Source organism: Rhinolophus hipposideros (genome assembly GCF_964194185.1).
Source record: "Rhinolophus hipposideros genome assembly, chromosome: 8".
NCBI classification, from domain to species: domain Eukaryota; kingdom Metazoa; phylum Chordata; class Mammalia; order Chiroptera; family Rhinolophidae; genus Rhinolophus; species Rhinolophus hipposideros.
Genome location: NC_138054.1, coordinates 66,087,722 through 66,101,205, shown reverse-complemented (window position 1 = coordinate 66,101,205; position 13,484 = coordinate 66,087,722). Strand labels below are relative to the sequence as shown.

General features: G+C 37.2%; 1 protein-coding gene across 5 annotated transcripts in view; it reads right to left on the bottom strand.

Moving 5' to 3' along the window:
• FOXJ3 (forkhead box J3) overlaps positions 1-13,484 on the bottom strand; it is a 125,288-nt gene that overhangs the window by 58,206 nt on the left and 53,598 nt on the right. For all 5 annotated transcript variants that reach the window (XM_081057827.1, XM_081057830.1, XM_081057828.1 and 2 more), the window contains exon 4: positions 4,544-4,618. In XM_081057827.1, the coding sequence (XP_080913953.1) occupies positions 4,544-4,618 (75 nt within the window). The remainder of the gene's footprint in view (positions 1-4,543; positions 4,619-13,484) is intronic.

Genomic DNA, 13,484 nt, shown 5'->3' with positions numbered 1-13,484 from the left:
TTAAAGCCTCCCTTGGGAACCCTACCAGTGTTTTTTCACCCCAATAAACATGATGTCCTTATTTCTGTCCCACCAAACTCTTGCTTATCTTTAAATTCTATTTCCTGTTTGGATCTATAAAAAAACACAGATAAGAGATCAACTTCTTCCTCACAAAAATCATGCATTTAAGACTAGTATTAAAATTACACTCTTATCTTCCTTCTTCAGGATACACACCTATGATTCCTGTAACATTTTATCACTTAACGTTGTATCTTATGTTCTCTCAAACTTCTCTAGTTTCTCTACATCTTTTTACAAATACAGACCAAAACCGGATACCAACAAGTAATAGACAATTTACAAATAAATACAACACGATACTAACATGGTCAAAAAAATACCCTTTGAAAAAAAGAGATCAGTCAACTGTTATGGTCCCTTATACTATGAGAGAGGACGGCGGGGGGAGGGGGGGAAGCACCATCTAGCAGTGACTTTGTTGTTTCCTCACAAACCAGGAGACCCTAATCTTCACATCCACTGAGCCTTTACAAACTTTGCATCCCCAGGCAAGAAAAAGCTTCCCCCCAACACACCCACTGTGAATTCATTGTAGTTACCTCTCCCACAACAGGTAGGTGGATTTCATGGGGTCTTAAGCTTCTTAGCTATCATCTCAGTTCTGTTAGAGTCCATTGCTACTAATTAATTATGCTATTGTTGAAACTGTTTCCTATAATCTTTTATTTCTTTTAAAGTCAAAGTATCATTTTTCTGAGCTGAAGAAGGACTATATTGGTTGAGAAAAGATTAAGTGGAAAGCAAAGAAAGAGAACTCTATTTTTAAAGTAAATCTAACTGATAGGATTTGTTTTTCCACAATGAAGCAGAAGTGTTTACCTTCAAGACAATTAAAAGGCATGTGTGAACTGAAGAATAAGACTTTTACAAAAAACAAAAAAAACAAAAAACCACCACAGACCAAAATGCAGAAAATAAAGCTCATGAGAAGAGAGGCAAAAATAGGCAACAATAAAAAAATGGAGGTAAGGCTGCAAGATGCAGAAACAGGGTTGTAATCAGGGAAAAAGAAAATAGAAATCTGTCCCAAAAAAAGCAGCGGAGTTATGGATGCAAAATATAATTTTGTTTGTGTTAGTTTTTAAAGAAAACAATAATGTGGCTGCTTGAAATTAGTTTCAGGGAACAGAGGAAAATCGATTGTACACCATCAGTGCACATGGGAGGGTATCAAATCTTAAGGGCTTTTACGACAACGGCTTCTGGAAAATGAAGGTTTGAGTCAGGAATGAACAACTATAGAAAAACATCTATAATTCAACAATACTCTTCAAGCTTAGGCTGGCCTTCATACCTCTCTAGTAATATCCTGAACAGGAAACTATACCATAAAATATAGGAAAGAAGATGCTATATGAGCTACTTCTACCTCTCCCTCTTGGACTCATCTGTGTCATGGCGGCAACTAGCAAAATCCTAAGGGGTTAAAAATCCACCCATACCCAAAGACCAAAAACTACTCCCACCCCACCTTGGCTCAATGGTTTTCTCCCACTGTGGTGAGGGTGGTTTTGGAAAAGCTCCTCAAATGCCAGGAAACACTGTAATACAAAAAGAAAAAACAATTCATAAGTCCCAAAATTTAACTAACATTTTGGCCTCCCTCCCAAGGAAGATCGGCATAGTGGAAAAAGCACCAGTCTAGGAACCAAGAAACCAAGTGTACTTGTATTCTGCTTGTGCAGCATTCAATCTAAGACATTAGCTGTACTCCAGGTGAGCTGGGAGGAAGACATCAAACAGTCTTTCAGCTAAGGGTTACTAAACTAGCAGAATATAAGCCAGAAGCTGCTGATGGCTATCTCTGCCACGAATTAGGCTGAAAATGAACCATCAGAGAAGCTAAGAGATGTAGAGAGATATTTCTGGTGACAAAATTTAAGAACCAGGCTCCAGTTCTTACTGCAAATATCTTTTCCCTTAAGTTGGTCTGTAATGGGTTTCTGTAACTTGCAAGTAAGTCTGGCCAATACATTTGGGTTGTAATTCCACATTGAACCTGAGCAATCATTCCTCGTTGATTGGCTTTAGTTTCCTCTTCTATACAAAGGGCTAGATCTGAGGTTTTCAAAACTTTTTTTAAAAACAAAATCTTATTTTGATAGCAAAAATTATTACTTTATTCATATAAATGTATTTTATAAGATCATATTTACAACATGTACTTCTGACCAAAATCAGTAGGGATAATGAGTATTAAATCTCACCCTGAGGCTAAAAATAAAAATGTGTCTATTAGTATAAACATACTTTATAAAATCAAATGTATGATATTTACTATTATGGCCAAAATTAATAAGAACAATAACATGTTTTGATAAGAACAAAAGTTGAAAATTGGAGACTAATGGTAAAAATTGAAAGCTTTTATTAACCTCTCGGGATTCAATTTATTTCTGTATTTTGTTTCAGTTGTACATTAGTAAGACAATCCTGATTAAAAAAGAATAGTTGCAAAGAGTAACATGGAACATACATGGAACATGTTTTCCATATATGCCTTATCCCATGATACTATTTAATTAAAGGTGGAGAAAAGCTTTAAGTTCTGCACAAAAGAAAAGCTGACGACACAAGTTTTTTTAAAACAGGTCTCCAATAGGTTAAAATTTAATACATAATAGAGTTAAGCATTCATGGGGGTGGGGGGGGTTTGTTAATGATTTAAATCGCATTAAAAATTAAATCTGAACCAAATGTTTACAGGATACAATCAGTGCCTTCATAGAACTCTAATAAAATAGATAATCACTTAAACTCTGAAGAACATTTTCAGTCAGATTCATTTATACTCATTGCCCACAGGAAACTATAAATGAAGCAAACATGAACAGCTACAATTCCTTTTTTAAAGGGAAGAAAAATTTCACCAATTCTTAGTCACAACCTTGGAGAGTTATGAGCATAGGCAAATAATAAATTGGATCAAACGAGAAGACTTATAATAATTTATTCAGTCTTATTAAGAACTAACTTGATGGGGCAGATCATAGAAGGTAATATAAAAAACATTATTTAACAATGCCAGTTTTACAATAGAAATGAATAACTGTCCATCTCTAACCTCAAGAAGTTTACCATCTAGCAGAGGACACAATATATTCATTCATTCAACAAGAGTGTCTCCTCAGTGCCACCAGCCACTGTGCAAGCAACTGAGGCTAAAAAGTGAACAATATATACATGAGCCCTACCCTCATAATTTAGACTTTAACCGAAGGACAGTGCATAGCCAATGAAGATTTTAAACAAAGAGTACATATGATTAGGTTAACATTTTTGAGAGGTCACTGGTAACTATGTAAAAGTTACTATAAATTAGAAGTAGTAAGTCCAAGGATAGAGAGACCAGTTAGGAGGCACTACAATGATGACAAAGTAACAGGAACTCGAAAGAGGGAACAACAAATGCATTTGAAGGAAGGGGGGTTGGGGGGATAAGCAGAAAAGTAATGTTGCAGCTCAATCTTAGAAGACAAGGGGTAGGCCAGACACGCAGAGGAAGGGACTTTGTACTTTAAGAGAAGACCATATGAAAGGCATGTAGTTCTTCACAGTGTGTGATGAATGAGGTGAAGCACAGCTAGAAAGGCAGATCAAGAAAAAGACAGTAAAGGATATTTTATTAAAAAAACATCTCCAGAACACTGGGGAGTAATTTTAAGCAGGGTGGTAACATGACCAGGCTTACATTTTAGAAGAATTTTTTCCAGAGACAGCCTAAAGAAGACAACAAGAAGTCTAACCATCCAAACAAGAATGTATGCTTGCCAACAGATACACTGACTCAAAATCCTAATTTAATAATTTATCGTGACAATCAAATATGGTCCAAACAAGTACTCTGAGCTTAGAAACCAAGCAACCGGTACCAAGTTCATGACACACTACAGTTGACATGGCGATTGAAACAAAAAAGAAAAGGGAAAGTCTCTATAGATAAAATACTAAAAATGTAATGGTGGCCAGGAGATAAAAAGAATGGAGAGGAAAAACAGCAACTAGAAAACAGGAAAATAACAGAAAAATAATTCTATTTCAGGGTAAGACTTCCTTCCACTTGTCAATTACATACAAAGCCACCTCTTATGTGTAGTAATTAATAAACTGTGGTTCCTGACAAACAGTTCAAAATACAAATTTCATTTAATACACACACTTCATAACCAAATAAAAACTAGATTAGAAATAGCCAACTATAACAGAGGATCTGCTCATACTAGCTAGCGTCCCTGGGTGTAAAAGGAAAGCTCTCCCAGCCTAGCTGGTCCTTTAAGCATATGAATTAAAATGGGGGTGGGATGGGGAGAAGTGGGGTGGGGTGAAGGAGGACTTGTTAATTCACAAGTGTTCCTGATCAATGAACTTGAATGCTCTCATTCCAATTCTTTTGCTTTATATAACAGATGTGGCTTAGATACAAATATGACAAGAGATATAATGAGGTACCCAATTATTTTAAGAAAATAAATCCTACCTTTCCAGGGTCATCCTTGGATCGAGGCACTTTAAGGAAACACTTGTTCAGTGACAGATTATGTCGTATGGAATTCTGAAATTAAAGAAGAAAAGCCATACAGTCAGTCAATGGAATCCAAAAATAAAACCCACCTTTAAAAACAGAATCAAAAATCTAAGTATCTCTATGCACTGGAATACAATTACAAATGGAATGAGCTTCAAATTTAACCCTTTCTGATTTTCAAATTATGAACGCCACAAGGGAAGCAGTTATTGGAAAAGAGTTTCTAGTGGATATTACCAAACTCCAAATCATGGAATATATATGTCCCATTTTAAAAGTTTATTAAGACCTTTTAATGATGCAGGAAGATGTCTATGATTAATGTTAAATATTTAATGCCAAATATAAAATTATATACATATTATGACTTTAACTGTGATTCATTCATTCATTCATTCTTGGAAACAAGCCAGAATGCAAAATGCTAAGAGCTATTAATGGAATTATAGGTAATGATTATTTTCCTCTTTTTACTTTTCTGCAATGTTCAAATGATCTAGAAAACACATGTATTAAATCTTTTTAATGAGTAAAAAATTAAAACAAAAAATTCCACTGCTCCGTTACAAGAGCATAAAAACGCCAATTAGGATCTTGTTGCAATCTGTGAGAAAGAAACCACATGGAAAGACACTGGCTACAGAGGGCTAGCGAGAACATCAAGGTTCCCCAATTTAGCAAGAAAGAATAACCAACGTAGATGGCAGAGACCTGGAGACCTGGAGAATCTTTGAAACAGAAAATCTTTCATGAATAAGTAGGACTGTGCCACAATTTTTACAGAAAATACCGAAAGGCCATTTCTTCTTAATGAAATGCTCCAAGATCCATTCCATAATTTTGTATACTCTAAATGGGCCAGGTATTTGGTGGATTATGGATTCATTCCATAATTTTGTATACTCTAAAATGGCCAGGTATTATAAACTGCAGTTAGCCACTACTTAGAATTTTGGGAGGTTTTTTAGCATAATGTCTATTTTATTTTTTAATATAAAATTCAAAACTCTAATAATAATGCCTATATTAAAACTTCCCTCTCATGGGGCAAAACTGGGGTTAAGGAAGTTTTCAAAAGATGAATATAAATTAAATCCTATCTTATTACCAAAACATCAATTTAAAACTTATGTAAGTTCCACTTCTGCTTGAGATGTAAACAGCTACAAAGAACGAAGATCCCAAAGGAGGACACCATGTGACTACCTAGGCAGGGACTGGACTGAGAACAACAGGCCTAGAAACACCAAGGACTGTCAGCAACAGCAGAAGAGAACCTTCTCCCCTAGACCCTTCAGAGAGAGCGAGGCCCTGAACACCTTGATTTCAGACTTCTAGTCTCCAGAACTTTGAGAAATAAATTTCTGTTGTTAGGGGAGAAAAAGAACGATGACCCCTCCCAAACAACGAGAAGACAATGGGTTAGCCCAAACAACAGCAGCAATGTACCTATGTTTGAGCCACATCAGAGAGCTGAGATTGCACGGCAGCCCCTCCAAATGAAATTCCTAAGAAGGGAAAGCCTATTCTGTGAGAAAGAGGAAACTATCTCACCCTTTGGCAGATCATGGGAGAAAGAAGTGGCCACCATTCAATAAATCAGCTAAAATTTGAAAGGCCAACCATGGACTAGTATGTCAGTTTAGAGTAACAACGGCCCCAGACACAAGGGAAGTTCCCACTCACTCTCAAGCTCTTCTCCACGGCCTCCACCATATGCTCACAAGAAAGACTGGTGGGTAGGAAAGGAGACCAAAGAAAGTCTCCCTTGTGGCACGGAAAGAGGTAAATGACGATCAAAGGGGAGAAAAAGCCCCTGTACCTTTTACAGATCTTACAAAACAAAAAACTTAAGTTTGAGGTAGAAGCAGCAAAACCTCTCACTCATAAGGCTCTGGCAAAGATTGCTTCTGAGGGAAGAACGGAAACAAAACCCTTCTGCCTCTAGGGAGGGAAAGGAACCCCTTTCCCAGGACACAGGCAAAGATCTACTGCTGGTGGAGTAATGGTAGAAGCAAAATCTTGTTACTCTGGGGTAAGTGTCAGAAACTACCTTGGGCCCCAGACCCTACACCAATACACCAAGCAAGGCCAAAGTCAGCTAGAGCTGGGGGAAGGGCAAGAAACTCACCCAAAAGCAACCACAGATACAAGACTAGACTGGCTGAAGAAAAGCAACACTGAAAAAGCCCTACCCCCAGCCAAGGGCCTGAGCAAGACTGAGGCTGGATCAAGACAACAGAGAAAATCTCCAGCCCCTACAAGTCCAGCAGTGAATAACAAGCAATAACAAGTCTACAAATAGAGAAAGGGAGGAGCATGGAGAGAGACCCTTATCTGTAGCAAGGTAGACAGAGACAACTAAAATCTAAGGAGAAAGCAGGAAAATTAAGAAAACCCTACAGCAGCTAAAATCTGTACTCCAAGCACGAGGTAACATGAGCCTACTGCTGGAGGATCGTAAAGTCTGTGGTATACTGAAGGTGGTATACTGAAGGTAAAGATACCAATAACAAAACCCAAATCCAGTTCAACTACTGATCGACTGATTCCAATCCCCACACAAATGACTTGGGGCAAAAGGTGCTTGTCCATTTACAAGTATAAACACTATTTACCTCAATCTCTACCATTCTTCTACACATACATCTGGTACTCAGTCAAAATTGTGAGACACATAGAAAAGCAAGAGAAAAAAACCCCATCGTCAAGATATAACCAATAAAACCCAACTGAGAGATGACTCAGGTGTTAGAACTATCACACAAGAACTTTAAAATAACTAACATGTTCAAATACCAAGTAGAAAAAAGTGACTTGCATAGATGGGGAATTTCAACAGAGATGTGGAAACTGTAAGAAAGAAGAGTAAACTATAAATGATAGAAATAGAAAACATGATCAAAGATAAAGAATTCCCCAGATGGGCTCATCAGTAGACTAGACACAGCTAGGGAAAGGCTCCAATATCTTGAGGATAGATCAATAGAAATCATCCAAACCAACCAACCACACACACACACACACACACACACTCTTCAAAAAAAGTACAGATCATCCAAGACTATGGAACAATACAAGTAATTTGAGTCCCAGAAGGAAAAAAATAAAAAGAATGAGGCAGAAAAAAATGTGAAGTAACAGCCAAGAACCTTCCAAAAAATAACACAAGACATCATGACAGATGCAAGAATTTCACAGAATACCAAGCAGAATAAATTAAAAATCCACACACCTATATTCATTACAGTCAAATGCTAAAAACCAAACTGAAGAGAACATCTTAAAGGCAACAGAAGAAAAAGAAAGACTTAGGTACAGCGAAATAAAGATAAGAATTATAGCAGATGTCTCAAAAACTATGCAAGTTAGAAGACAAAACAGTGACATTTTTAAAATACTAAAAGAAAAAAAAGTCAATTCTATACCCAGTGAAAATATCTCTCAAAAATGAAGGCAAAAGAAATACTTCCAGCCAAACAAAAGCTGAAATAATTCATTTTGTAGCATTTGTTGGCTGACAATATTATAAGGAAGCTCTTCAGGCAGAAGTATGATACCAAATGAAAACTTAAAACAGAAAAGTTCCAGAAATTATAAAAATGAAAGCAAATTCAAAAAAAAAACAACACTTTTCTTAGTTATAATGTTTTCGAAAGATGACTGTCTACAACAAATGTTAACAATTTATTATGGGTTTTACAACATGTAAAAGTAAAACGTATGATGACACTAGCACCAATGATGGATCAGAGGAATAATAAGGTTTATAAAATTATTACACTATACAAAAAATGCTATCTTTGAAGGTAGAATGTGATGTTAAAGGTGTGCGTGGTAAACACCCAGCAATCACTAAAACAAAATTTAGGAAGAGGTATAAAATAATAGTGGAGATAAAATGGAATAATAAAAAAATAGTCCAAATCTACAAGAAGACTGATCAGACAAACTGGAGTTCACCTACCCATCATAAAAGTCCAAGGGAATAACACATCTCTACTTGGGTCTCCTCCTCTAAAACGCTGAAATGTTAGAAATCTTCAAGGTTCTGCCCTCTGTCTTTTTTTCATTTCTACATTTGCTGCCTAGGCGACCTCATTTACAGCCATGGCTTCAATGATCATCTGCGACACCATCTAGATCTCCAATCTAAACCTTTCTTCTGAGTTGCTAACATATATTTTCAACAATCTACTAGACATTTCCAGAAATACCTCAAACTCAACATGTTTAAAATTAAAGCAATCTTTATCCCCAGTGTGATCTTCCAGTTTTCCTTCTCAGTTTAAAGACAGTTATTTACATAACTGTTCCAATCAGAAACCTCTGAGACATCCTTACTTCTCTCCCCCTCATCTAAAACAAGTCTGTCACCAAATCTTATTAAGCCTACATTTGATCTACCTACTTTATTCCATCTCTTCTGTTACAATCCCATCCAGGACACCAGTCTCACCAAAACCAGTACAATAGCTAACTGGTATCTACCCTCTGTCTTCTCTACCTGACCCTCCTCCACTACTCTCCACCCTGCAGGCAGTTATAGCCTCACATGCCAAATGTGATGTTACTCTTTCACTTAAAGCCTTTCAATGACTTCCCACTGCACTTAGGATAAAATCCAACATCCTTAACAAAGCCTCCCAAGACTCTTCATGATCTGACCCTACCTGACTGTCTATACTCATCCCTTCCAGTGCTCTCTCTCACCTGTAGGCTTTCCACACGTTGCTCCCTCTGCAAAGATGCACACTGCCCTCAGCATTACCCCAGCCCTTCATCTCAGTCTACTCAACTTTCAATGTTTTTCTTGGTTTAAACACCAGTTCTTCAGCGAAGTTCTTTCTGACTTTCACATATTATTAGGTTAGGCCTCCCTATAATAATCTTTCTGATTGCCCTGGATTTCTCATCACCCTTGCAATGATTGGTTTGATGGTCTTCCTCCTCTATATTGTACTCTATACCAAAATGTAAGTAGGTTCCACGAGGACAGGGACCTTGTCCATGAACTCAGAACCTAGAGTATAATGTTTTTCATATGATAATCACAAAAGTTTTAAAAATAATACCCAAAGCATATTTAGAAAGTAAAAACACTCAGCGAGATAGATACAAGAGTCAAGACATGTACGTGAGTGTCCGTAGTTGTGCTGTCACGGCTGCCTCAATGTCCTGAATCATTTTGACTTTGGGGAAGAGCCAGAAGTGGCACAGTGCCAGATCCGGTGAATAAGCTGGATGAGGACACATTGGAATGTTTTTAATTGACAGAAGTTGCCGTACCAGAAGCGATGTGTGACACGGAACGTTGTCATGATGGAGGATGATTTACTGCATTTTAAAACACTCCTTCTCTCAATTGTAGCTCACACCCGACGGACTGCTCTGAACAAGCTGAAACTTGTCACACACTGTTGCTAAGGTTCAATGCGCCACTTTCCGTATTGAAGATCCCTGCCTTTCCGTTGGATGGCACTTGGCAGCAGCATTCACCATATTTCTTTTCTTTTTTTTAACTTTTATTTGTTTCCAGGACGCATCAGCTCCAGGTCACATAGTTGTTTCAATCTACTTGTGGAGGGTGCAGCTCACAGTGGCCCACGTGGGGATCAAACTGGTAACCTTGTTGTTAATAGCACTACGATTTAACCAACTGAGCTAACTAGCCACCCCTCACCATATTTCTTGATGTTGAAAGACTCTGTGTCTCACATCGCTTCTGGTACAGCAACTTCTATCAAATAAAATCATGATGGTGTGTCCTCATTCATTTTATTCCCGAATCTGGCACCGTGCGACTTCTGGCTCTTCCCCAGTCAAAATGATTCAGGACACCGAGGCCGCCACAAGAGCGCAACTAAAGAAACTCATGAAAGAGGACTTCCAGAACTGCTTCAGAAAGTGGCAAGAAATGTGGGTGTGTTCGAAGAAAGGGGGAGTACTTTGAGGGGGATTAATAGAAATGTGTCTTTTATTGTAATATATTTTTTTAATTTAAACATTCACTGTATTTATTTTTTATCACACATCGTGTGTGTGTGTGTGTGTGTGTGTGTTTATATATATGTGTGTGTATACACACACACACACAATGAAGAAAAGACATTACTTCAGATCTCACATCTTGGGCAGACTCTACTCTAACAACCCAAAGAAAAGAAGTAGGAAAAGTAGAGAGGCAGAAATAATTAGGATAGGCCAGGTTAACCTGGAGAAAGATGGCTCAAGTTAAATAACGGATCAAGGCATATTGCTTGGCTTTGAAAATGTGAGCCCCAAATGTGGTCTATTTGTACTAGAATCACTTGAGATGAATTTAATTCAGATTCCTAGGCTCCATCCATGATTATTAAATTCAAAATCTCTGGCGTTGTGACCCAGGAATCTAAATTTTAAAAGCATGCTAAGTGATATTTATTTTAAACTTGAGTTTAAACAGGCACCTCCAATTCAAATCAATGACCACACTCCTACCTGTTATTTCTCTTCTTGTACTGTTAGAGCCCTGATTTCCCAAAACAACAACACATGCACTCATTTATTCTATCCTACTATGCACATAAAATAGTTTCAGAATCGCTCCCAACTTCCAAACTTCTTTTCTTGGGGTTCCTGGAGGTAAAGACTGACTCTAGCAAAATATCACTACCAAAGACAAACCTACTAAGTAAAGTTCGTGATCTCTTTGCAATTCTTCTCAACCTTGTATGTATCCCGTGAAAGTACAGTCAGAATGCTTTTTCCAAAGTGTCTCGATTATTTTTTCTGTGTGATTACACTGCCCATTTGATATGACGTAAAGCTTATTTGTTTCTGCTTTTATTCAGTTTAAAGGTTTCCTTTTTCATACACACACACACACACACACACACATTTATTTATTCTGGGTGTGTTTTTGTTTTAATGTGTAAAACCTTTATATGGTTCAAAACTATATAAGTAGATATATTCAAAATCTTATACCCTTCTATGTCCCTTCTATCTCGGTTCCATCAATCCCCTATAGATAACCATGTGTATTACATTTCTAAGTTTATTATTCATAGGTTTCTTTTTACAACAGCAAGTGAATACATAATACATTTTTATTTTTTCCCCACATAAAAAGTAGCATAATGCACCCCAATATACACATACCACTCTTTTGTGTTTTTTTAATTACCCTATACTCCAGTAACATAATAGGTTAATCTTATTTAGTAAGATGAATAGTGCAAAAATTTTAATTCCTTTTCTTATAGCTCAGATTACAAAATCATTCAATTATGGAAAATTCAAAAAGTGTTTTTTAAACTCTTATGGAATATTCAAAAAGTTACTTTTAATATATAATCTCCCTTCAATGCCCTGGCATGAAACAGTTTTACCTAAAAGTTAAAATTCTGTTTGAATCCTTTTGAGTGACCATGGCAACGTTTTCTCCTCTGGGTGACTTTAGTTGGCTCTGCATTTCTGGAAAGGTGGTTGACAACGGCTTTAGGATCTTTCTTCCACCCTTCTTCAACCAATACAAAGGAACTTCCTAACTTCTAGATGACCTCCCATTTTTCCCTAACCCATCTCCCTCCATATCCAAAGAAGATACAGTGAGCAGCAGATTGTGTGAGTGTGCTAAATAAATCTAAGAACAGTGAATGGGAAGTAAAACCTGAGAAGAGAGGACCTGAACAAAGGACGAGAAAAATCAGTTTCTATTTGTCTCCATTTGAAATGCTCAAAATATTTCTATGTTTACAAAAAGAAAACGAAAATAGAACTTGATCATGGCAAGTTCTAGGTACCTAAAATTGAACGATAGAAACTTTTTAAAAACAATAATTATGAAGCAGCAATCCTGGAAATATTACGGTTTGCCTAAAGCAATAGAACGGACCAGATAATGTCGCTGGTGTATCTTTAGTTCTAAAAGCAAGATCATCCTTCTCCCCCATTTCCACATCTCCCCTTTCACCACTCTTTTTTCATTGTATCTAAACCGTACATCTTCCAGTTGAAACTGTGTAACTGCTTCTAATCCAGTTTCAGACATGTCTTGGGCTGGCCAGCACAGCAAAAAATGCAGCAGATTGGATTTGGCACGCTCAGGAGGACTTACACTTCAGCAGAAGCTGAGATCAGACAGATAAATGAGAGCCTTAATTGAACTTTACGTACTATTTCCTACCAAACTTGGACCAAGCTATTCAGCTTGGCATTCATACGAGTATATTCAAGGGATCTCTATGTTCTGGCTCTATCCCAACTCTTCTGCTCTCTACTAAGAGAGCCCCCATACTACTAAGAGGTTCTCTCCTAAGAACCCCACAGCCAACTGTTTCCTAGGAGCTATTCCAATGACCTGCCCAAATCTTACTCTTCTTCCAAATACAGCTAAATCCCACTTCAATAGTTTCCTCATGCTTCTCCCTTCCTTGTACTCTCATAGCACTTAGTCTTTGTGCCACTCATTTTAAAACCTCATCACACTTCCCGTAAATTCTTCTCAACTCTCACAGCAATTATAACTATACCCTTCATTAAATACTTTTTACTAGGTCATGTATATAATGGATATTTTTATGGGTTACACACAGTAGGTGTGCCCAATTAATCAACTCTTCATAGCACAGCATTCTATATTTCTCTATTACAGAGCTTTTTACACAGCATCATAATTATTTTTTTATACATATCCCCCTCATCCAATAAAGATTATGAGCTTCCTTAGGGGCTCTGTGCTAGGTTTGTTAGTACTGCCAAAGCCTAACATACTGCGCACAAGTGTATACAGTAAATAAATCCTTTTCAAATTAATAAATGGAAGACTAAATAAGCTGAGAAGAGGAGGATATAACCTAGACCAGAGACTGCAAATTTATAGTCCACAGGCTGAACCCAACAGACAGGC